Source organism: Protopterus annectens, chromosome 3.part0 (genome assembly GCF_019279795.1).
Source record: "Protopterus annectens isolate FY-2018-M chromosome 3.part0, PAN1.0, whole genome shotgun sequence".
NCBI lineage: Eukaryota > Metazoa > Chordata > Ceratodontiformes > Protopteridae > Protopterus > Protopterus annectens.
In genome coordinates this window covers 1,179,332,412-1,179,357,095 of record NC_056731.1, presented here as the reverse complement: position 1 = coordinate 1,179,357,095, position 24,684 = coordinate 1,179,332,412, and the positions used below count along the sequence as shown (strand labels likewise).

General features: G+C 41.1%; 1 protein-coding gene across 1 annotated transcript in view; it reads right to left on the bottom strand.

The window, feature by feature from the left end:
- Positions 1 to 4,564: 4,564 nt before the first annotated feature.
- Positions 4,565 to 24,684, bottom strand: part of CNGB3 (cyclic nucleotide gated channel subunit beta 3) — an 812,110-nt gene continuing 791,990 nt past the window's right edge. Inside the window, exon 18 of the mRNA XM_044065779.1 lies at positions 4,565 to 5,194. Within this exon, the coding sequence (XP_043921714.1) occupies positions 4,928 to 5,194 (267 nt within the window). The 3' untranslated portion in view covers positions 4,565 to 4,927. The remainder of the gene's footprint in view (positions 5,195 to 24,684) is intronic.

Below are 24,684 nucleotides of genomic sequence, written 5' to 3'. Positions count from 1 at the left end.
CTCCTTGCCTTCCTTGGACACATCCAGAGCCACTACAATGGGGAGTGGGGTGAAACAAGTATGTCACAATTTGAAATGTCTCTGGCTGATGGTGATGGCTCTGACACTCATACCTCTCAACTTCAGAGCAAGAAATCTGGACAAAGCCATACATAGAACTAGAAGTGGGACACAGGCCCAAAAATAAGGACAATTTTTAAATATTGCTCTTATTAACTTAGATAATAGAACAGTAGTAGGTCTTGCATTAGTACGAATTTTCTGAAGGGTATGAAATCTGAAACTCAAATGTCTGCCATTATTTTCTAACTTCCATCTTTAATGACTTGCCACTAATTTGCCAGAAAAAACACAATTTTATGAAAAACAGACCAAAAATGTGATGCAAAAATTTAAAGTTGCCACACAATACAGCTGGGAACCTGTCAAAAAAGGGACACCTTTTTAATATTCACTGTTAACTTGAGCAGCTAACAAAATAAGAGCATCTACATGCATTTCTGAAATAAAAGTAATCTATAACTCTGATCATTACAGTTATATATAATTGTAAACCCTCCACGTTTTCTTCCAAAATTGCCATTTTGAGGAGGGATTATTAGGGGAGAGCAACATTTTGAGCCAAAATTGGGAACAGTTGAGAGGTTTGGATATTGCTAATTCTACACAGTGATTTGCACGTACCTCTCAACCTCTTAATGCAGGCAATCTGGACAAGGCCAAATATATTGGGAGAACATGCAAACACCACTAAAAATTGCCTTGTATAAACTTAAGACAGTTGATAGAATAACAGGTCTTGCATTAGCATACATTTTTCTGAAGGGTATGATGTCTGAAACTCAATGTCTGTCATTTAGTGACTTCATTCCTAAATGATTTGCTAGAAAACCACAAATTTTATGAGGAACAAACCAAAAATAAGAAGCAAATATCTATTCATTTTGCAAAAATATGGACAACTGAGAGGTATAGTTCAACTGGGGCTGTCTGAGTTTGCTACCCTTCCCCCCTCACAAAATCATGGTCGAATGGAGCCTCCCCCCTGCAGCCATTCCAATGTCCCACTCACCATAAACACTGTAATGTGCATACTGCTTTACTTCTGCGATGATTTAGATTTCCTTTGAAAGTTTTATTTTGCATTTTACAGCACAAACCCTAATAGATATCTGTTAAACAAAGCAATGCAGTCTCACAATGAAAATAGACTTAGCATTAAAACTTCTCTGCTCTTGAAACTCACATGCATTGAAACAGCATTGAAACCCACATTCAAAGAAAATACATTTTACCAGTGGCAGATAAAGATTAACTTTGGGCTGTTTTCAAAATCATAACATGAAACATACACATGCTCTTTTATACACCTTCCTGACTGTATTACATTATATTCCTTGTACAATACAGTACAGTTGTTAGAGGGCATTTTACATTTATTGTTTTGAACATTTTTCCAGTAAACAATGAAACAAAATGCATGCACCAATGACAAAACTGCCCAATTCAGAACATTTCCATCATAAAAAGTCTACTCAACCTTCTATAGTCCACCAGTATCAGTAAATATGCACAATCTCTGAAGTAGTAAAATCTGCATTAAAGAAATCTGTAACTAATAAAGAGGTTGCTGCTAGCAAACAACTTTATATGTCATTGTTTCATCTACAAATAAAGTGCCTGTTGCCCTTGAAGAATAAATTGCCTATGTTGCATGTATTAAAAAAATGATAACCTAGCAATAGCGCAGTAGGGAATGGATGGCAAACTGATAACAGGTTCATAGTTACTAGGAATCTTTGCCAAAAAGGACTGCAGCATCCACCCCCTTTACAACACAGTATCAGCAATGCATCTACCTACTGTGGGAGTAGAACCCACAGCCTTCTTCATCCAAAGCAAGTACACTACCTGTTGTGCTATTAATAATGCAAGCAGACTTAGCATAAGCAGCACTAAACTTTTGTTCCCCTGCAGCTATCAGCTCCTTGTAAAATCTACTCGTCACTCAACTGTATCTGAACTTTGCAGCACAAGAAATCTGGAAAAAGCCAAAATTTATTGGGGGGGACAAAATCCCAAAAACCAGGGACACATTTTAAACATTGCTTGTATAATGTTGGAAAGTTGCTAGAATAAAATGCTGTGTTACCACCATACATTTCACTGCCACGTCTTGAACCCAGGGGACCCTGTGCAAAACAGTCAGAGAAACATACCACTATGCCAAATCAGCTGAAACAGAGGAAGACAAACTTAAATGGCTACCATTTAGTGAATTCAGTTCTCACCATAGCTGTCAACCTCTTAGCAAAAAACACCTGAAAAAAGCCAATAATGGTGGAATACAGCTGTCAAACATATTCAGTGAATTCAGTTCTCACCATAGCTCTCAACCTCTTAGCACAAAATACCTGGACGAGGCCAATAATGGGGGAATACAGTCCCAAAAATATGGGCAAATTTCAAATATCCATGTTATAAACTTAGACAATTGCTAGAATAAAAGGTTTTGTGTTACCATGTACTTTCTCAAGAATATTAAGTCTGAAATTCAAATGCCTGTTATTTTTAAACATTTGTTAACCAGGAAACTAGTCTGACTTGGAACAAAACAAAGCCAATTTTCAGCAGAGCAGGGAGAAACACTCCAGACACATCTTTGTAAGGGATGGGAGGATATGCAGACTCCACACAGAAGGCACCCCAGCCAAGAATCAAACCAGAGAACCTATAGCTGTCAGGCAACAATGCTACCAGTGCACCACTGCACTACAAACCTTTGCAAGGAAAAATAAAGATACAGAAACCACAGATTTTATGAAGAACAGAACAAATATGAGGCAAAAATCTGCATTTTTTTTATAAATAGTGGTGGGTAGGGAATTCAGGTTTTTGCCACCTGCATCCAAGGTACAGGGTTCAAGCCTGAGTATCTCTACCCACCACTATGTGTTAACAGGGGCATTTTACACACACACACACACTACAAAGCAGCAAACCTCCAAACCCGTGCTCGACTTAAACCCTTCCCTGCAAGAGCTTAAAACTTGACTTAAACGCTTCCCTGCAAGAGCTTAAAACTCAACTTACCTCTCTCCTGATTGGTCCTGCACTCAAATCCCTGTGAGAGCTTAACCTCACCTCTCTCCTGATTGGTCCTGTCTGTGGATCAAGTAGTCCGGAGCTCTTCTGTGCGGTCATCTACCGCACAGATTCCTGGGCATCTGCGGGGCAGTCTGAGTGTGTCTGTGCATGCACGGAAGTTCCAGTACTTATTGTTTTAATTTTGTGTTTCACATTTTTTATTTCTTTTGTTTCTAGGTGGGAGGGCTGCATTCCTGCAGTCCTATAGCACGAGCCGCCCCTGATTTTACCCCTGCCCCATAAAAAATTATTTAATGGTTTAAATGTGCCACAGTAAGTTTTGCAATCCTCAGTGTCATTTTATTTCAGAATCGTATTTTAATTTAAGTGCTAGGACTTGTGGTATTTAATTTTATACTTCCAATAAGAAGTAATTTTTATGGGTAGGAGCATTAAATGGTGTAAAGAATGCAAGGGTGAGTAGGCGGATTCTTTTTAAACATACATTTGTATTCTGTATTCCAGAGATGCAGTACATTATATGGACAGCTGAAGAATGGTGACATGTAAAGCAAAGGAAATAAATCAGTTAAGGCAAAAAAACTTTTCCATACTGACACTGATTTACTTTACATCAGTAGTATGCTAAAAATGCACAGCACCAGTGTTATCTGACAGAATAATCATTATTGTTTGTGCTACGAGCCAGTGCAAACTGATACATGGGAATGTAACAAGGACTACAGACCAGTTAAACTAACGGTACGTGGAACTCCTTCAAGTTATACATAACATGCAAGAAAATGTGATGCAGAATGATTTGCTGTTTAACCTGTAATATAAATGTTAAAGCATGATTTTTAAAATGGTACTGTACTGTGCAGGTTAGAGAAAACAAAGTAAGAACAACAAAATCAGTTGGGAATATCAGTAAAACAAGTAAATCACAAATTGCTCTGCTCACTTAATAACTAATAAACACACATTGATATAAATTGATTTTGGGGCACAAAACTTTGTACTCTGTAGCTACAGCTTGCTTGGTGTAAACAGAGAAAAGCCTGTAAAATCACTGATGTACTGCAATGACTACAAGAAAATTCCAACAACAGCTGACCAAATGCCATTACTAAAGCTGTGAAGCTATTCTTGGGGGGAGTGAGAAACTGTCAGCTTGTTGGACGACGTCTACCTCTTCAGCAATGCAGTAAATGACTTATAGGGAAAAAACAAAAAAAAATCCATTTTGCTTTATGTATACTATAAAACCTGCAATGTCTGAAAAAAGTAAATACATTACTGCCTTTTGCAGACATTCATGTCATCAGAAATTGTGTCATGCAGTACTAGAGACACAGTTTATAAGCTTAAAGATGAAGCATTTTCTTTTAGATTTCTAAACGACGACTAAAATATGATTTTCCTTAACATTTATTGAATGTTTTAGTATTAAATTAATATGACCTATGTCAGCTCAAACAACCTGATGTAGCACACTGTTATAAAATTACTAGAAAACTGAACCTCATCCTGCTTTTGAAGGAAGGAAACATAATACATGCCTGAAACTGTTGAAAATCTATTTTCCTTATCAGGGTAATAGTATGATACAAAGTAGACACATAAAGTGTTGCTTGAAGTCTAGTTTTACTTTGATATTTTTCTGTGTCACATGTACTTTATCTCTAGAACCACTCAGAATTCACTTTCAGGGCTACACTTAAGAAAACAACAAATCCACTAGAGGAATGGTACCATTATAATTAGGATAGTAACCATTCTTTCAGCCATTTTCTTCAGCAAGCTAAGACTGCTCTTTTCTCTACAGACAGCAAATGTCCTAACTGGTTTTCTTTTCTTTAACTTCAACAGTGAGGACTTCTCCTTCTCCAGCTTTGGTGGATGGATGCATGCTAATGATAAGTGATTTATCAGTGATATTTCTGTGTACAGCAGTTTTGGAAGCTGCTTTCTGTTGTGGAGTTTGACCTGACACTGGAGGTGATTTGGGACGTGACATGTCTTCTTTTTTTTCCTTTGGTTCTGGATGAGAATTCTGCTGTTCCTTGGAAATTTGTTGAGAGTTATCTTGGTCAGCAGCATTACCCTAAACAGAAAGAAATTACAGAGTTACTTGGTGCATAAATCAAGACCTCACATTTCTAAATTTTTTTTTCTGGCAAAATATTCTAATATTGTGGACTGCTAATTATTCGGTTAAGCTCAATCTCTCCCAACTACTTTGCAACTGATTAAGCAGAAGACTGCTTGTACCTTATTACTGAAACATTTATTCCCTGGGTTATGTTCTTCAGCCATGATTCATTTGGACTTCAGATGTCTCACCATACCTCTCAACTGTCCAGCTTTTCTCAGAATGCCCAGATTTTTTGTCTCATATTTTTGGTCTATTCCACATAAAATACAGGGTGGTCTGGCAACTCATCGAGGGTTTAAATCACTAAATAATGACAGGCATTTAGGTTTCAGACTTCATACCCTTTGGAAAAATGCATGCTAATGCCAAATGTATCAATTGTATATGGTTATAAGAGCAATATTTAAAAACTTTCCCTATTTTTTTGCTCTTTGTCCACTCATTATTATTGGCTCTGTTCAGAATTTGTGTGTTTAGAGGTTGAGAGGTATGTTCCCAAAATGCCCTGATGGGATTAGGCTTTCTTTTTCCTGTAATAATTTTTGGGACCTCAGAAGATGAGTTCCTCATACCATACTCGTGTGCTAGGGCTTCTTTGTCCATGTCCACCATGACGTTTTACCAACTCCCATTGAGACTTTGGAGCTTATGGTGTCAACATTTCCAGTACTGACTGCTTTGGTGCTGGTTAGAGCTCCTTCTCTGGCACTGATAGCTATCCCTAGCACTTTGGGTGTGTTGGACCCAGAGAACTCCTGGGGTCGTAGCTTCATTGCAGGTTCCTGGGGGATGGCTATGTCTTCAGCTGTTTCTGAGCCATGCATGCCACTTGGTGCCTCTGCTTTCATAAGTTCAACCCTGGCTTCAGCCTCAGAGGGGGCTTCCTCAGTGTGGGGTGGAACCACGATTCTGGGCTGCCATCCCTCTATGGGGGGGCTGCCTTTCAGGCCATGGAGAGGGCATTGTCCATTCTAGGCAGTCAGTCATTACCTACTCCATTGACATCTGGTCTTTCCCCATACCAGAGCTTCCACTAACCTCTTCCCTTGGACAGAGGGCACAGAAGACTCAAGATCCAACCATTGTGGTTATGTCCTCTTCGGATACCTCTCTGGAGCATTCCACCAAAGAGGTTCCTGGAAAGAGAAAGTGCAAGAGGAAGCACTGACTCCCCTGAGGATTCATTCACAGAAGATACTGATTTTGATGAAGGGGAAAGTTCCCCCAAGTATACCCATGATGATGTTTCCTTCAGGGACATCCTAGAGATACTGAAACAGAAGGGTGACTGGACTTCCACCCAACCTTCCTCAGAGGAATCAATATATCTTGAGGTCTTTCATGCTCAACCCTCCACCTCTTGGATTTCTCTGCCACTGATAATCTTGTTAAACTGATTGCTCAGCTGGCATGGAAGTCACCTGATGCTATTGAGTTGATCCCTAAGAGACCAGACCGTATAGTGTCAGCACCTAAGGACCAACCTCACTGGGCTAAGGGGATTCCTGTAGATGCCATGGTGGCAGCAGCAGCCACTAAGAAGGAACTTGTTGATGAAAGTCCCTCTATCCACCCCCCTAAGAGAGAGTCTAGGGTTGTGGATAGGTTTGGTTAGCACATAGGGCTATGGATAGGTTTGGGTAGCACATATACGCTTCATCGACCTTCAACATTAGGTCCTTGAATTACATGGCACACTTCACCAGATTGCAGAGGGATCTGATCAAAGCACTTTCAGATGATCTGTTAGGAGCAGTAGCTGAAGGAGTTCGAAACAAAGTGACTTCTCAGCTTGCATCCCTAGAGTCGATATCCGGCTCGTCCATGAGGCTAATTGCACATGCTGCTGAAGGGATGATGAGAGCTGCGGGTTCAGGCGTAGCCATCAGGAGATATGCTTGGATGCACTTATGTGAGTTCACAGAGCCATTTAAGTCTTCTTTCATCAACACTCCATTTGACGGAACATCCCTATTTGGTCCCCAATTCAAAGAGACTCTAACCAGATGTGAGAAAGATGGTAAGACTCTTTCTGTTATAGGCATATGCTTTTCTACTCCCCAGCAGCCTTACTCTAGGAACCAACAGAGTGGGAGGCTATGATGTAGAAAGTCCAAAGGGCATTTCCAGGACTCACATGGCAATGACTTCTTCCGGGGCAGAGGGAGAGGTAATAATGGAAGATGCCAAAGAACAGGCAGAGGTGGCCTGCAAAATCAGGGTTCCAGAGATTCTTTCTCTGTGAATTCCTATCAACGTTTCTGAAAGGAAGCCCAATTGCCGTCCTCTGGAGACAGTCGGGGGGTGATTATCCCTGCATTAACATGCCTAGTGACATTTGGGTGCAGAGGATTATAACCAGAGGTTACAATGTCCCATTTCTAGTCCAACCAAAGGCTACAGCCAAAATCCCAGACATCCCACCCAGTCAAAGGGAGGCAGCAGTCCTAGAAATTCAAGGACTGCTTGACAAAAGAGTCATTCAAACAGTCCTACCAGACCAAATAGGATCCAGAATTTAATCAAGATTCTTTTTAGTGACAAAGAAAACAGGGGACTGGAGGCCAATCTTGGATCTCAGCAGGTTGAACAGATCTGTTCAATAGACCAAATTTCAGATGGTATTGGTTCAGTCAATTCTTCCCTTTTTTGGGAAAAAATAATTGAATGTGCTCTATAGATCTTCAGGACAATTAAACCATATCAAGATGGACAAATGGTCCAGAATAGATCTGTGCTTCTGACTGGGAGACAGTCATTATCAGTTCAGAGCACTGCTCTTTGGTCTCACCACAGCCCCCAGGGTGTTTACCAAATGCATGGCAGTGGTTGCAGCTCATCTCAGACTGCAAGGATTCCAGGTGTTTCCATATGTAGACAACTGACTCCTCACGGATCCTACCAGGTGTCTCTTTGAAAAGTTTTGGGACTATGCTCTACAACTCTGTTCCAATCTAGGCATTACTGTAAATTACAAAAAATCCAAGTTGGAGCCCTGCCAGCAGATAGAGTTCATTGGAGAAAATATAAACACAGTCACGAGCATCGCATCTCTACCCACAGAAAGACTTCCAAAGAATAAAATGTCAAGTCAGACAAATTGTTCAAAACAAGAAAGTACAAACAAGAATTCTTCTACAAGCTCTAGGATCTATGGCAGCTTCGATCAGTCTAGTTTCACTGGTGAGATATCACATGAGAATCCTTCAGTGGCTTCTAGCGTCTTAATGGTCAATGTTACACTATCCAATGTCTCATTTGATCACAATTACCAATCGTTGCAAATAGGATCTTCAATAGTGGATACACCCCAATAAAATTCTGATGGGCTGTCCCTTTATTCTTCCTTAACACCAAGATATAGTGACCATGGACGCGTCCTGGATAGGGTAGGGGGAAAATATCTGAGACATATAGTCCAAGGTACTTGGTACCATCTAGGGGCCAATCTGCATATCAACATTCTAGAGATGAGGGCAGTGCTGTTAGTGTTGCAAGCATTCCACCCAACCCTCCCCTCAGGGATAATTGGAATCCAGACAACATGGCAGTAGTCTAGTATATCAACAAGCAAGGGGGAACCAGATCCTACCCCCTCTGTTGGGAAGCTCTCAGAGTTTGGAAATGGGTGATTTCATCAACAATTTTCTCATTGTAACACACATTCCGGGGAGCTCCACCATGATTGCGGACAAATTGAGCAGGAGTATTCTAATGTCTCACAAGTGGTCTCTCAGTCTGTCTGTGGCAGAAAAGATATTCCATCAGTGGGGCTAGTCCTGCTGTGACCTATTTGCCTCCCCTTGGAACAACAAATGCAGCAGCTACTTTGCCCTGATCCCCCTCTGGGGGAGTCAATGAGAGATGCTCTTCTTCACAATTGCCCCCCCCCCCGATCTACTCTAAGCATTCTCCCTGATCCCTCTTATACCCCAATTCCTGAAGAAAGCCATCAGGTCAAAGAACAAGATAATCCTCATTGCCTCATTCTGGCCTCAACAAATCTGATTTCCCTTTCTTTGGCCTCACCTAGTTTGGAAACCCTTAAGTCTGGATCCGACTAAAGACCTGTTGACTTACCTGGATGGAATGGTTTACCCGAATCTGCAAAACCTCAAGCTTACTGCATGGCTTCTTCAATTCCCATAATCTTCAGGCATTCCTCTCTTAGTTCCCCAACTCAATGAATCATTTTGGCTAGTCATAAACCCTCCACAAGAAAATTGTACCGCAGCAAATGGCACAAATTCTGTCTGTGGATGTCTAAATTTAATACTGATACATATTTAGCTCCAGTTGATAAAGTTCTAGACTTCTTGTCAATGCTTTTTGAAGCAGGAGCTGCAGCCTCTACCATTCGAGTACATGTAGCTGCGATCTTCAATTTCCATTTTGGTATCAATGGCTCATCTTTGATGGCCCATAAACTCTGCAAAGCCTTTTTGAAGGGTTTCATAATGCTCAGACCCCCATATAAGGAACCTTCAGCTCCTAGGGACCTAAATTTAGTCCTCCAATCACTAGTTTATCCCTCTTTTGAACCTTCAAACAAATGCAATTTAAAATTCCTCTCTTGGAAAATATTGTTCCTGGTGGCCATCACTTCAGCCAGGAGAATCTCAGAGATTCGAGTTTTAGCGTGTAAACCACCTTATATAATTTTTTCATAAAGACAAGGTTTCTTTGAGACTTAATCCTTCCTTTCTGCCTGAGGTGGTTTCGGAATCCAACCTTAACCAAACTATTCAACTTCCAGTTTTCTTTCCCAATTATACTAGCAAAGGTGAATATTATTTCTATTTACCAGATGTTCGTAGACAACTCCACTTCTATGTACACAGGACAACAGAGTTCAGAAGATCAGATCAATTGTTTATTTCCTTTTCTTCAGTGGCAAAAGGGAAACCTGTGTCCAAAATTACCCTAGCTAAGTGGATCAAAGACTATATTACCTTTGTCTATAACAAAGGCAATTTACCACTACAAAGGCCAGTAAAGGCACACTCCACCAAAGCAGTAGTCACATCTGTAGTGTTCCATTCCAAAGTTTCCTTAGATGACATTTGCACAGTGGCTACTTGGGCTTCTCCACATACCTTTGTTACTCATTATAAACTGGATATTGTCTCTAGGAGAAGGGCATCCTTTGGCTGGATGGTCCTCAGGATTATTCTTCCGTGAGACCTCCCAAGATTTAAGTTGCTGGGGATTCTGTCTCACTGTCAAGGACTATGTGAAGACTGACAACATCAGATAAAGAAGTAATGTCTTAACATAATGTTCCATCTGTGTTGTCGATCTTCACATATCCTTGATATACCCCACCTCCTTTCCCCTATCCTAAGGTTTCCATAGGTGGATCAGACCCCTCTGCATCCGAGGTCCTCTACTCTGGATTCAGATAAGATTTCTGTCTTCCTTTCTCCTTTTATGGTGGTGTTTGTCTGTCACTAGCTTATGCAAACTTGATCTGAGGTATTTTGGTGAGGAGTATTGTAGGTAGAGATGAGCTAGAGAGTTTTTTGGTGCATGCGAGCTGGAAAAATGGCCAAATCAGTTCCAAGGGTTCGGAACTAAACCCACTGTCAAGGATATGTGAAGATTGACAACACAGATGGAATGTTATGGGAAGACATAACTTCTTTTTTCACATAGATGGGGAGTCTATTCCAGAGAATGTGAATTCCCTGAGATACATATCTGTCTCTCCATCATGTCTCATTTATGATGCAAGCAACATTTTGGTATTTGGATCTAGTAGTTCTGATGCTGTTTGTCTGGTGGATGCATAGTACTAGATATACAAAGTATCTAGTTGCAGTTGACATTATTTTAAACCACTTAATGCTGCTTTATAATAACTGTCAATAATGATTTGTGGAACTGATTTTAATAATAATCTTACTTTTTTCTCAGATTAAACATATACTTTCCTGTCATTCATTTACATGTGCCTTCTTAGGCACACAGTGTGGTATCTCTAGGGCCCTACTGGGCCTGGAACAAATTCCTGAATAACTCATACTGGGGAATCATCTGTGGAGGATACCATGTTAATAACAGCCTGGCTACTCTGTGATTTGGAACCAGTGTTATCATGCATTCCACAGTAGTCAAAGGTCTGGCCTGTCATTTCTTTCTGGAATTGTCCATTGGAATGTATCCTTCTTCAGTTGAAGATACAGTTACACATCCATCCTTGGGTATGGCTACAGATGCTAGTTTTTTTACCAACAATAATTGGTCGTCAACAGTCATCTCTTATGGTTCGTGATAAAAGGAGATAATAGGCTGTTTTTGTATGCCCTTTAAGTGTATTTAATATTCTGTATCTTGCTATCTCAACCTACCTACTAACACTTTCTCCTTGAAGCAAATATGAATGCTTTTGTGGATTTTATCTCCACTACATACTTCAGTAATCCACTTCATGGGTTTAAAACTCTGTTCAAAGAAAGACTTTCAGAGATCCAGGAAGTAGTTAGTTTGCACAACCTGCTGTCTGTGCCTCCTCCCCGCCTATCTATCCTACTCACTGAAGGTGACTCCTTCACATCGCTCTCACAGCATTTTATGCCCCCATATTATATCTTTATTGTCTCTTCAGGTCTCTGGAGATTGGAGCTCCAGGTTCTCTAGTCTCTGGACATTTCATTTCTACACCATCTCACATACCACACATCTTTCTGTTGGGTTTACTCTGGATATCTTCCAGCAGCCCATTGTTACTTTCCATATGTCCTCCAGAATGGCAGACACTGCTCAAGGTGTGGCCTGACAAGGGTCTATTAGAATGGAGTCTATGCTCCTGAATATACACTCAAGCAATATATATATATATATGTATATATATATATATATATATTTTTTTTTTTTTGCTCAACTGTCCTGTCGCTCTGCTCTTGGTGGTTCAGTCCTAGTATAACCCACACCCCCAGAGCCTTCTTCTGTTCTGCTGCTATCAAGTACACTCCTGAAGCTATTTCACACTATGGCTATTGTGACCCAACTCCAATATAAAGAAGTTATGTACTCACCATAATGTTCCATGTTTGTTGCCCAGTATTTTACCTTCAGTCTTGCTACTTTGGGTTCGGAGCCAAAACCTCATCTCTGACTCGACCTATACTAAAGCTCGAGAGCTTCTACTTGCTCGAAGCTGAATACCTGTCCCATAGTGCTTAGCGGCTATTCTCCAGATCTTGTTTGAGAAGGAAGGTTCCAATGATATGTACAATATCCAAAAGGATAATATCTGAAAAAAAATCATATTGTCAAAAAATTAACAAGAAAAGGCAAGAAGGGAATCGGACCTTATCTGCCAATTTCTGAGAAAAAATTCCTCTAGATACTCCAGGAGGGGGATGGCTGGGAGGGATGCAAGACTGAAGGCGAGATACTGAACAACAAACATGGAAGGTTATGGTGAGTACATAACTTCTTTATGTTATGTTGTCCCATCTCACCTTCAGTCTTGCTACTTTAGGACAGAGTCCCCAGCATCTTTTTCTTGGGTGGCTCAAGGGAATAAACTCCTCAGGACAGTGGAACCAGATGATGCTGTGTTCCCGGAGGCCACATCTACTTTGTAATGAGTAATAAAAGTATGAGGGTTAACCCATGTTGCAGCAGCACAAAATGAATCCAGTGAAAGTCTGGATTGAAAGGCAATGGAGGTCGATACCTCTCTAGTTGAATGCCCTTTGATTTTCCCTGGCGGTTCCTTATTGTGGGAATCACAGACATATGTGATGGTTTCAGTAAGCCATTTGGACAAATTAACTTTTGAGACTGCCAAACCTTTTTTTATTTTGTGACTAGAAGACAAACAATTGGTCTGACTTCCTAAATTCTTTTGTCCTGTGCAAGTAAAAATATTAACTGTCTGTGCACATCCAGCTGATGGAGATTATACTCTGCCTTGTTGCCATAGTTTGGAAAAAACACTGGTAATTCTATACTCTGGTTTAAATTGGCTTGAGAACAAACTTTCGGTAAAAAGGAAGGATTTGTTCTGAGGGAAACCCTATCTTTATGGAAGATCAAATAAGGTGGATGGATAGATAAAGCTTGTAACTCTGACACTGTCCTGGCTGAAGTAATTGCTGTCAGGAAGAGTGTTTTCCAAGATAAAAATTTTAATGAAAAAGATGATGCTGGTTTGGAAGGGGGCAGAATCAAAGATGACAATACTAGACTGAGGTCCCAAGGAGGAGGAGGTTCTCTGATGGGAGGTCTTAACAGAAAAGTACCTTTTAGGAAGGTTTTGCATAGTCTATGAGACATTAGACTAGATCCTGATTCTCCCACATGATAATTAGAAATAGAAGCTAATGGAACTCAGATAGTGGCTGCCACTGCCCCTTGATTAAAGGTTGCTGTTAGAAATTCCAGGATTAGAGGTATAGATGCTGTAAAAGGGTCTATATGTCTTTTGTCAGCCCAACAAGAGAACCTCTTTCATTTGCTCACATAGAGATTCCTAGTCGTCTGCTTGTGCGAAGAGACTAGAATGTGAAGAACTGCAGGGGACAATTCCGGAAGCCTGGCTAAGAGTGGAAGTGGAGCAGCCAAGCTGTCAGTTTGACGATGTGGATTGCAGGATGGACCATTCCTGACTGATGCGTCAGAATATCCGGCACTGGTCTAGGATCCATGGGTCCTCCTGAAGGTAGGGCCAAAGGAAGGGGAACCAAATCTGATGAGGCCAGTATGGCGCAATGAGAATTAACCTGCGACTCAACATGCTTTCTGTATGACTTTGGAATCAAGGGAAATGGGGGAAAGGCATAAAGAAGACCCAGGGGCCAATTGTGAGCCAGTGCATCCCTCAGTGACTCTCCTGGAGGGGAAATTAGGGCAAAGTAGTTGCTGCATTTGGAATTGAAGGGAGTGGCAAAAAGATCACAGCAAGGCTGGCTCCATTTGTGAAAAATTTGATTCGTAACTTTCTGATTGAGGGACCACTCCTGAGACATGACAATCGCTCTGCTTAGCCTGTCTGCTATAACGTTGGATTCCCCTGGGATATGTGTTTCTGTCAGAAAGCCTTGAGAAGATATGGCCCATTGCCATACTCTCTGTGCCTCTCGCCATAGAGGGTAGGATCTGGTTCCCCCTGCTTGTTGATGTAACAAACCACTGACATATTGTCTGTCTGAATTGCAATAGTCCTCGTGGGAAGAGAGTCCTGAAGTGCTTGCAATGCCAGAAGCATGTCCCTCATCTCTAGGACATTGATATGCAAATAATACTCATGATCTTTCCAAAATCCTTGGACCGTATGTCCCAGATAATGCCCGCCCCACCCTATCTGGGACGAGTCCGTGGTTACTGTAGCGATAAGTTGAGGAAGTACAAACGGTCTGCAAATTGTTACCTGAGTGGAATGAACCCACCACAGTAAGTCCTTCTTGCAGAAAGGAGTTATGAAAATTTCGTGAGACATGGGTAAGTCTTGCATGGACTATTGGGTGAAGAGCAGCCACTGCAGTATTCTCATGTGAAGTCGTGCCATGGGAAGTAGTGTTATCGTCGCTACCATAGAGTCTAGGACTTTAAGCACAAATCTTGTCTGTACTCTATTCTTGTTGAGCAAAAAAATCACTTGACTGCGTAGCGTCTGTATCCTTTGTTGAGATAGCTTTACCAACATGTAATTTGCATTTAAATCTGCACCAATGAATGTAATATGCTGTGATGGCAACAAGGCAGATTTTTCTGTATTTATAGTAATGCCTAGTTTTGAGAAAAGATGAATGGGGTAGTCCCTTGCTTTGATCAGTAGTTGCTTGGTGGTGGCAGTTAGGAGCCAGTCATCTAAGTATGGAAACACCTGGAATCCCTGGTGTCTCACATGAGCCGTGACTACTGCCATGCATTTGGTAAACACCCTGGGGGCTGTAGTGAGTCTAAAGGGCAGAGGTCTGAAATGGTAATGACTGGCTCCCAGAGCGTAGAAATCTTCTTGAGTGCCTGTCCATCTTTATGTGGTAGCACACGTCCTGAAGATCTAATGAGCACATCTAAGTGTCTTTTCCCAGGAACGGGAGTATAGACTGCAGTGTTACCATCCGGAACTTTGATTTTCTCACTGACTTTAGTCTGCTGACATCCAATATGGGTTTCCAGTTCCCCGTCTTTTTTGGAACTAAAAAGAAAATTGAGTAAATTCCGGATCCTAGCTGGTCTGCGGGAACTTCTTGGATAACTATTTTTTCTAGCAACTTTTATATTTCTAGTGTTGCTTGATCCCTTTGACTGGGTGGAATGTCTGGGATAGACTTTGGTGGTCGAGGTGTACATTGGAAGAGAATGTTGGGAGTGAGAGGGCCGGAAGCAGTGTTGGCATGGTGGGCGGAGATTGTAGTCAAGGAGAAAAGTTAGCAGCTGTGAGTGAATACATTTTTATAAGATTTTTGTGAAAAGTAATAAAATAGCTATACGTATGAAGTTAGAAATATCAGAGGATAGGCCACCTTTGTGTAGTGAGATGATGAAGGATTTTTTTTCCAAATGGAGGTGAAGTATGCTTCTTGGATTGATCTACTAGTCTAAACTTTGAGCTACTATTTGTAGATGTTGTGTGCAGAAGCTGCCTAGGGCTGTGATAGTGACTTTACGTTTTTTGAGGTACTGTTTGATGGTTTTGCTGGGGCCTGGTTTGAAGTCGAGTATTTTCAGTATGACTTCCAAAATGGCAGCACAGTGTTCAACAGCTTAACTTCAGCTCTCCGAGTGTGAAAACAGAAAGTGAGAAACTGTAGCCAGAGATATTGTTAACTTGAATAAAATTCAGTTACTGGCTAGTAAGTATACTGCCTGGATGCCTGCAAAGAAGAAACTAAGAGTGCCTGAAAAAAAATTAACTAGAAGGGGGTGAAGAGAAAATACTGACTGTGAAGAATACTGCAGCTGGTCAGCAAAAAGCACTTCAAGATCCACTTTTGGTGCAAGACATAGTTTCCAGTACTCTAAAGGGAAAAAAAGTCAAATGTGCTCAGAGCAGGTTAAACTAAATGAAATACTAAAGGAGTATATCAGCTCAGATAACAAAAGGTTGGAAAAAATGGAAGAAGCTTTAAAAAGATATTCAGATGAGCTGATAAAACTGCAAACATCAAAGGGTGAAATGAAGAAAAGGCTGGATGAGTATGAAACTGCCCAAGAAGAGATGTTTCAAAAAATGTTAGAATTGGAGGAGAGCACTTAGGGAAAATCTGAGATTTTCTGATGTATCAGAGAAACTGGAAGGAATAGATTGTATTAATTTTATGAGGGCACAGCTAAACAACTGAACTCATATCCCACAGCAGGAACTGTTAATCAAAAAGGCACACTGTGTGTATGCTCCTGGTCTATGTTATAGCAGTGAACGATCAAAAGATCGGACACTGTTATATCGACCACAAAAGAATGAAAACAAAAAAGGGCAAACAGCCAGAACAGCAAATTTTTCCCAGGGAAAAAATTCACCTTTCCCAAAAAAAAAACAAAAAAAAGCCCCACACTAAACACTATTTTAAGTGGGGGGCTTCACCCCCCACCCCAATGTGGGGGGCTGTATCCCCCACATCCCCCCTACTTAAATATACCAACTCCGGAATCGCACTACAGTGCTGAAAATGGCAAAGTGACGGAAGCGGCCAAGCAGCTTCGTTCCCAGGGAAAGAATTCGCTTAAAAGCCGCTTCGTCATTTTGCGTTTTTGATATTTACAGTTCGATGAAGACGCATTCGACATAATGCATCTTCGTTCTTCTGACAGGAACCCTATGCTCCAAATATGTCTATGAGAAAGCAGCCAAGAAATTTATTAGTAAAGATGTAAACCTAACAGCAGAAAGAGTTGATTCAAAACTGTGGCAAAGGGGCAAAGTATTAAAAGTTGTAGATAGTAAAGAGTTCTACAAGCAGCAGAGAGTGAAAGAGTGACTTTCCTGGATTTATAAGTATTTTTTTCTGGCTTTCGCTTTAATTACTGCATCTCGACTGCATTTCGCCTAAAAAAACAGCTCTGCATATTGTTTCTACTGTACTTGTGTTGAATTTAAACTGTTAGCACTTTAAAAAGTTATTTTTGTTTAATTTAATTGTTAGGCTAACACACTCAAGTGCGCTAGCCGTTTTATAGCATTTACTATTTGCTACTGTATCTTTTTCTCCCTTCTCTGTAAAAAAAAAAAGAAAAAAAACAAAAAAAAAATATCCTTGTTTTCCCGCTTTTCTGAACTAGAATAGTCCAGTCTTCAGATTTTGCTGATCTCTGGGCTTTGTCTTAGTTCCTGTGCTATCCATATCCTTATTTGGATAAGAGGAAGCTTCTTTGTTCACCAGTGGGAGTGGGGAGCACTGAGCAACCTATTTGTCCCTAGAGGATTGGTTCCAGCCCAGCAACTTGTAGTTTATTGGCCATTTTGGGTCAATTCCTGGCTCTTTTCAACCCCCTGCTATAAAGCCCGTTTGCTTTAGTGCAAATTAGCGCGAAGTTGCTCATAGAGCAGCATAGGGCAGCGCCGGTTAATCAAGTTTAAACTATTTCTGGCTCCGTAAAGTCTACTCTTCAATTTTTCCCTTAGAACTGCTCTACTTGCAATCTAAACAGCCTATACTCTAACTGAAAAGCTCAGCACTTGCTCCTAAAGCATTTTTTATACAGATAAAGCACTCTTAAACAAAAGAAAGTACTTCATTCACCTAAATTCCCTTGAGTACCCATTTCCCTATAGATCCTTTCTGACTCAGTTACACAGCAATCTTTTCACTATTCTAGCATGTCGAAGGGTCAGTTGCTGGCATCCTCTCCTGTTCAGCTGGTGAATCTGGGAATCTTGAGGCAATGTTACAATTGCCTCATGTACACAGACAACCCTCTCCTCCTCCCAACAAATACAAATATATGCGAGAGATGCAACTATATAGCCAAACTGGAGGCTGAGCTCTCTCAATTCAGTACTGGCAAGACCAGTCAGGAGGAGAAGGTAACCACGCACACCACAAACCCAGTCTCACACAGAACTATCACAACTGCAAACCAAACACATAAATACACAAAAACATACTCAGAGGCGCTGATTAAAAATCTACCAAAACAACAGAGGCCTCCAAAGCAGACACCTAAGCAACCGCCACCTCAAGACATAGCACATGCAACACATAGTTCACAAAGTCAGTGTGCTAAACAGTCACAGCCCTTAAGGCCAAACAACATGCCAGACACACTTGTAATAGCTGACTCCATAGTCAGACACACTGACGTCCCGTTCACCAGACTGAACAAGGAGAAGGTCACAGTAAGCTGCCTGTCGGGAGCTAGAATCCACCACATAACACAAGCACTCAGGTCACTCCACAGCAAGTACAAATATGACTCAGTCATTGTACATGCCGGTGTGAACGACCTGAGACGTACCTCCCTGGACTACATGAAAAGAGACATAGAGGAGCTCTCTGATTATGTAGCCCAGGCCGGTATGACCCTGACCCTGAGCAGCATATTACCCTCACCAAGAATGATGCCACAGTACAAAGACAAAATGATCAGTTTTAACAACTGGCTTAATTACTGGTGTCATTCTAAGGGGATCCAATGTCTGTCTGCTTGGGATGACATGCTCGACAAGCCACGCTGCTTCACAAGGGATGGCTTGCACCTGTCACCCCTGGGCTTCTGGATATTGGCCAAGGCTCTTGCCACCCCCATAGTGCCTTTTTTAGGCAAGGCTCAAATGACGAACCTACCTCCCTAGAAAACACAAGTGGAAAAAAAATAAAGGTAATGCTGCTCAATGCCAGAAGTCTAAACCTCAAGATGCACACCCTCGAAGCCCTCCTCAGTATGGAGAACATCGATGCCTGTGCAGTGACTGAAACCTGGTTCAAGGCTCCTGAGAGCACCCCAGCACTATCGGGTTTTACCTCACATCATGCTTTCCGGCCCCAAAACTTGGACCGAACCACAAAAGGAGGGGGAGTATCCATATTCATCAAAGATACCCACACCTCCAGGTTAGTGGCAACGCACGAAGCATCGGAGACCATCCAGGTGCAACTAACCATAGGCAAAACTGCCTTACAATTTGTAGCATGCTACAGACCACCCTCTCAAACTCAGGAACCCCACACAGCCTTCCTGAAGACACTGGAGAGTATGAATGTCTCTCCAAATACCATCATATTGGGAGACTTCAACTACCCAAACATAGACTGGGAACATTACTCAAGCCCAAACACCCTAGCCCAAAGGTTCCTAGAATTCATAAACTCAAATGCGATGGAACAACTAGTCACCATTCCCACAAGAGGAGACAATATACTAGACCTGATCATCACAAACATGGGGACAAAATGCTCCACACCGGAAGTATATCCCTCATTGGTAAGATCAGACCATAAATTAATCTCACTGGAAATCCACATCCTGCCCCCACCCCCTGCACAAAAGACCACAGTGAAGAACTTCTCAAAAGCCAACTTCACACTTCTTAAGACTGAAGTGGTATCCTTCAAGGTCCCGGGGCCAGTGGAAACCACAACCCACACTGCTGAATCCTTTACAAATGCCTTCTACGGGCACCTTCAAGAATGCATGGATCATGCAATCCCAAATAAAACCAAGACCCATTCCCCCAAAGACAGGCGCCCGGTCTGGTGGACTCCAGCCATAAACAAACTTTACAACAGAAGGAGGAAGCTACTACATGACAGAGCAAAATCCCTAAATGGGAAGGCATCTCTGATCAGTACTAGCAAAAAACTACGATCACTCATAAAATCATCCAAGGCCAACTTTGAGAGATAAATCGCAAAAGACACAAAAGACAATCACAAGGCCTTCTTTAGCTATGTTAGAAACCTGGGTGGAAACTCCCAGATATGCTCAGAGTTAGTCCAAAATGACACAAAATACACTGAACCCACTGACATTGCCAACATTCTGGCAGACAGGTTCAGTGCAAATTTCTCCTCCCCCTCCCCCCCAAAAGGAGAAATAACTATCCCAGCAGAATGTCGCCTCCCTAACATCTCAGATGCCCAGGTGAGAGCCGCCCTCTCTAAAGCTAAAAACACAGCATCAATGGGACCGGACGGTGTCCCGGGCTGTGTGCTACATGAACTCAAAGAGGAACTAAACCCACACATAAGGCTGCTGTTTAATCTTAGCCTTACTACAGGATACGTACTCAAAGAGTGGCGTACGGCAACAGTGGTCCCACTTCACAAAGGCGGTGCTTCTACGGACCCTGGAAATTACCGCCCCATAAGCTTGACGAGCCTGGTCTGCAAAGCTATGGAGAGGATCATTATGGAACTCATAAACAAAGACATTGGGGACCTACAGACATTGGATCCTACCCAATTCGGCTTTGTCAAGGGCAGATCCTGCCTTTTGAACTTGGTCGACTTTTTTGAAGCTGTCACTAAGGCCATTGATGAGGGTAAGGCAGTTCACACAGCCTACCTTGACCTTGCAAAAGCCTTTGACACAATACCCCACTTGGGCATCATAGACAAACTCACCAGCTTAAATGTAAACCCTTATGTCACGAGATGGGTTGCAAACTGGCTCAAGGACAGAACCCACAGGGTCAGAGTTGCTGGAGCCATGTCAGACTCTAAGCCAGTCACAAGTGGTGTCCCACAGGGCTCAGTCCTGGGACCCCTCTTGTTCGGCATTTATTTTTCCGAGGTACAGGCAAACATAGGAGGATTGTGGCTGACAAAGTTCGCAGATGACTGCAAACTGGGCGCCATAATTGATACTCCAGCGGACACAAACATCCTTCAGAGAGGCCTCATAGAAACGGATAATTGGTGCCAGAGCCATGGCCTTAACGCAATGAAGAAACAAGACCATACATTAGGATAGCAACTAGTGAACAGGTGGAACAAAGCAGGCCATTTACTAGAAGTAAAAAGAGGATGGTACTTTCATATACTAATAAGAATAAGAGTATTACTAATGTCATTAGAAAGAACTGGGGTATCCTACAGTTGAATGATAGGCTTAGAGCACTTGTAGGTCCTCACCCCAGTTTTTCCTACAAGAATACTAGATCTTTAAGGAACATGTTATGTTATGAAAGGCGACTTCAAGATCAACCACTCACTGTTAGAATGGGTACCTTTCCATGTCGCAGTTGCAATCAGTGCAAATACGTACTGGGCAGGAATAACTTTAGGCACCCGGACACAGGTGTGCTATATAAATTTGATCATTATGCAGACTGTAGGACAAGGAACATAGTTTATTTAGCCATCTGCACCAAATGCCAGGCTTTCTATGTCGGTATGACGAATAGAACGTTGAGGGAAAGGGTTAGAGAGCATTTATATGCGATCAACAGGGAGAATGACAGGAACGCACTGGCTAGACATGTTCTATCACAAGGCACCACACACACCTTTGAGTTCTTAGTTATTGAATTGATACACACCACATTGAGATTAGGCAATGTAAGTAACTTCACTGAAAGGGAAGAATGTAAATGGATCATCAGAATGAAAGCAGATGAAGGACATGGCCTCAATGAGAGGGTTACTCTGAAACCCTTTCTAGTCAGTCGTCATCTTAAGCATTAGCAGTTATTTATTGCTATACCTTTGACTTTTTCATGTTTCTTGGTGTTTGTAGGAATATGTATTTTTAGAAGTTTTTTAGTAGTTTCATACACTTGAAATGTTTTTATTACATGCTGTTTTTTTTTTTATATGCTCTTGTATTTTTAAATATTTATATGCTATTTGCCATCTGAAATGTTAATAACAGTTATAATCTATTACTACATCCATTTTAATGTCAATGTTGAATTTTGAAGTTTTAATTTTCACAATATAAGTTTCTGACTTTTTATCTATTTAGAAGTTTCTGACTTTTTATAGTTATGTATTCGTACAAAGGCTTTCATTGGTTAACTGTTTAATTGATAAGTGTTTAAATACAGAAGTGATGAAGTGTTTTATTAAAGTCTGAAGAAGCATCCAGAGTAGACGTGAAAGCGCTAACAACCCATGGAATAAAGTTCTTTTGCTGTTCAAGTATAAAAATTTTTTATTGATTTTTGCTTTTTTGGTTGATGGTTGGCTTCGATAGTCGTGGAGTACCTGCACCTTGATATTGCCAAAAAATGTATAGTCATACCCTTTGGGAAAAACAAGGTACCCACAAATTACCACATAGGTGGTAATCCATTAAGTACGGAAGAGGTAATCAGGGACCTAGGGACCCAGGTTGACAGTAACCTCTCATTTGAAACTCACATTGCCAAAGTGGTTAGGAAGACCTTCTATATTGCCCACCTTATCATGAAGGGTTTCACATCTAGATCAAGAGAGGTCATTGTGTCCCTGTACTCTTCTCTTATTAGGCCAATGATTGAGTACAATGCCCCATTTGGAATGTATCTTACCCGACACCTGCAGCAGTTGGAGAGACCCCAAAAGTTCCTCACCAAGAGGATAAAGGGTCTTAAACATATATCATATGCTGCCCGACTGAAAAAACTTCAGCTCTATTCAGTCGCATACCGCCTACTCAGAGGTGACCTGTGCCTAATGTACAAGGCCATGTCCAATCTGGAGTTAATGGACATGCTCCACCTCAGAAAATCCAAATCCATCAGAGCCATGAGAGCAAGAGACTTAAACCTCAACACAGAAATAAATAGGACGTGCTGGAGGGACAGATTCATAACCCAGAGGCTCCCTACACTCTGGAACAGAATCCCAATCCATGTTAGGCAGAGCCCCTCACTAACTCTATTCAAGAGAAGTCTTGACGAGTGGATGGGAGATCGTAGGTTTACCCCGGGGGTCATCTCTGTGTCACTACTAGACAGAGGCACAATAAACTAAACCCTAAATGGGCGTAGTATTCTCATCCTAAGGGGTGGTGAAAGCTACACACACTCTGGCTAGGCTTATAAATGCCCTAGGGCAGATAGCCTAGTATGAACCTATGAACCTAACCTATGAAGAGTTTGTTGAAAATGATTATTCACTGTACATCAGGCAGAAGAGAAAGAAATGTACTCCAGTAATCAGGGAATGTTGAGAGGCAGGTGTGTGATTCAAGCTACTGTGTCCAGTTGTCTTCAGAATATTTCTTCCTGGAGGATCAAAGTAATTCTTTGAAACAGAACAGGCTAAGGAGGAAAATGTTTCCAACAAAAAAATGAGCCATCAAGCAGAAGAGGACTCTTCTTCTTCTGATAATAAAGCAAACTGAGAGACTTTGTCAGTGAAACCTTTTCCACTGTTCCAAAGGAAAATGCATGAGAGACAGACAAAAGCACAAGATTTAACCAAATAAATTGGCATCACCGTGGAAATGAAACTGAATCTGGAGTTGGGTGATGGAGATGAACAGGAAGAAGACCAGCAACACAGAAATTAGTTAATAAATGTGAGACTGCAAAACATCAATCACATTTGTGGAATACGGCTGTACAAGAATCAATGGAAAGAGAGGACTTTTGCTGACTTTGTTAATCTTATGAGAAGCTTAAAGCATTTGTCTGTCTTCATGTCACTGATGTTTGGAAAGACTCTGAGGAGTGAGGAAGAAGGAAAAAGGTAGCTAAGTAAAATAATTTATTTTCTTAGCAGTATTTCTATGAAACTTTTCACAACATAAATTGTATGTTTTACAGTAAAATAGTTTTAGTTGTTCTTGTATGAGATAAAGTTATTAAAGTAGACAGGTGCCTTATTTTCTTCTCTTTCTTCTTTCTTCTTTTTGGTATTAAGAATGTAGGCAATGCTGTGCAAAAAGAGAAGAAAGGCTAGACAAAACATGTTCAAGTTAATAGGTGTAATCTTGGATTGTTGAGGCGGGGTATGGAGTGTAAAAGTAGACAGATTATAATGTATGTAGAAATTATATGTTTTTACTTTTGCATAGGTGAATGTCTGGATTAAGAAGCATAGGTGAATGCCTGGATTAAGAACTTTGGCTTAATCTAATATTTTTTAAGTGGAAACATGTAAATATGAGAACACTAAATATAATGAAAAGTTTTCATTTAGCAATAAATGTTTCAGCTTGTCTTTCTGGCTGCAACAGAGGACTACAATTTTCTCTTTTCTCCTTTAAAGTAGGCAAGCTGATAATAGGATAATAAAAGACAGAGCGCTGATTTCTTCAAGGCTAAAAGGTAATGATTTCTTTAAGTATGCAAGTAGTTTTCACATCTAGGGAAGGGGAATAAAGACTAAAAAATAGACACCAATTAGTGTAAGTAGAAGCACAGGCAATAGCATGCATCCTAGCATGGATAACCGCAGCTTCAGGTTAACTAGGCCCTTTGTTTGCAGCTGTCTGTTTAGCACAAATGTTCCTCTTAAGAGAGTTAAACCATCATTTGAAGATGTGGATAGTTATGTGTGTTTGTATTAAGTTAATAAGTTCTGGGGGTGTTCTTGGGGTGTGTTTGGTTTTTG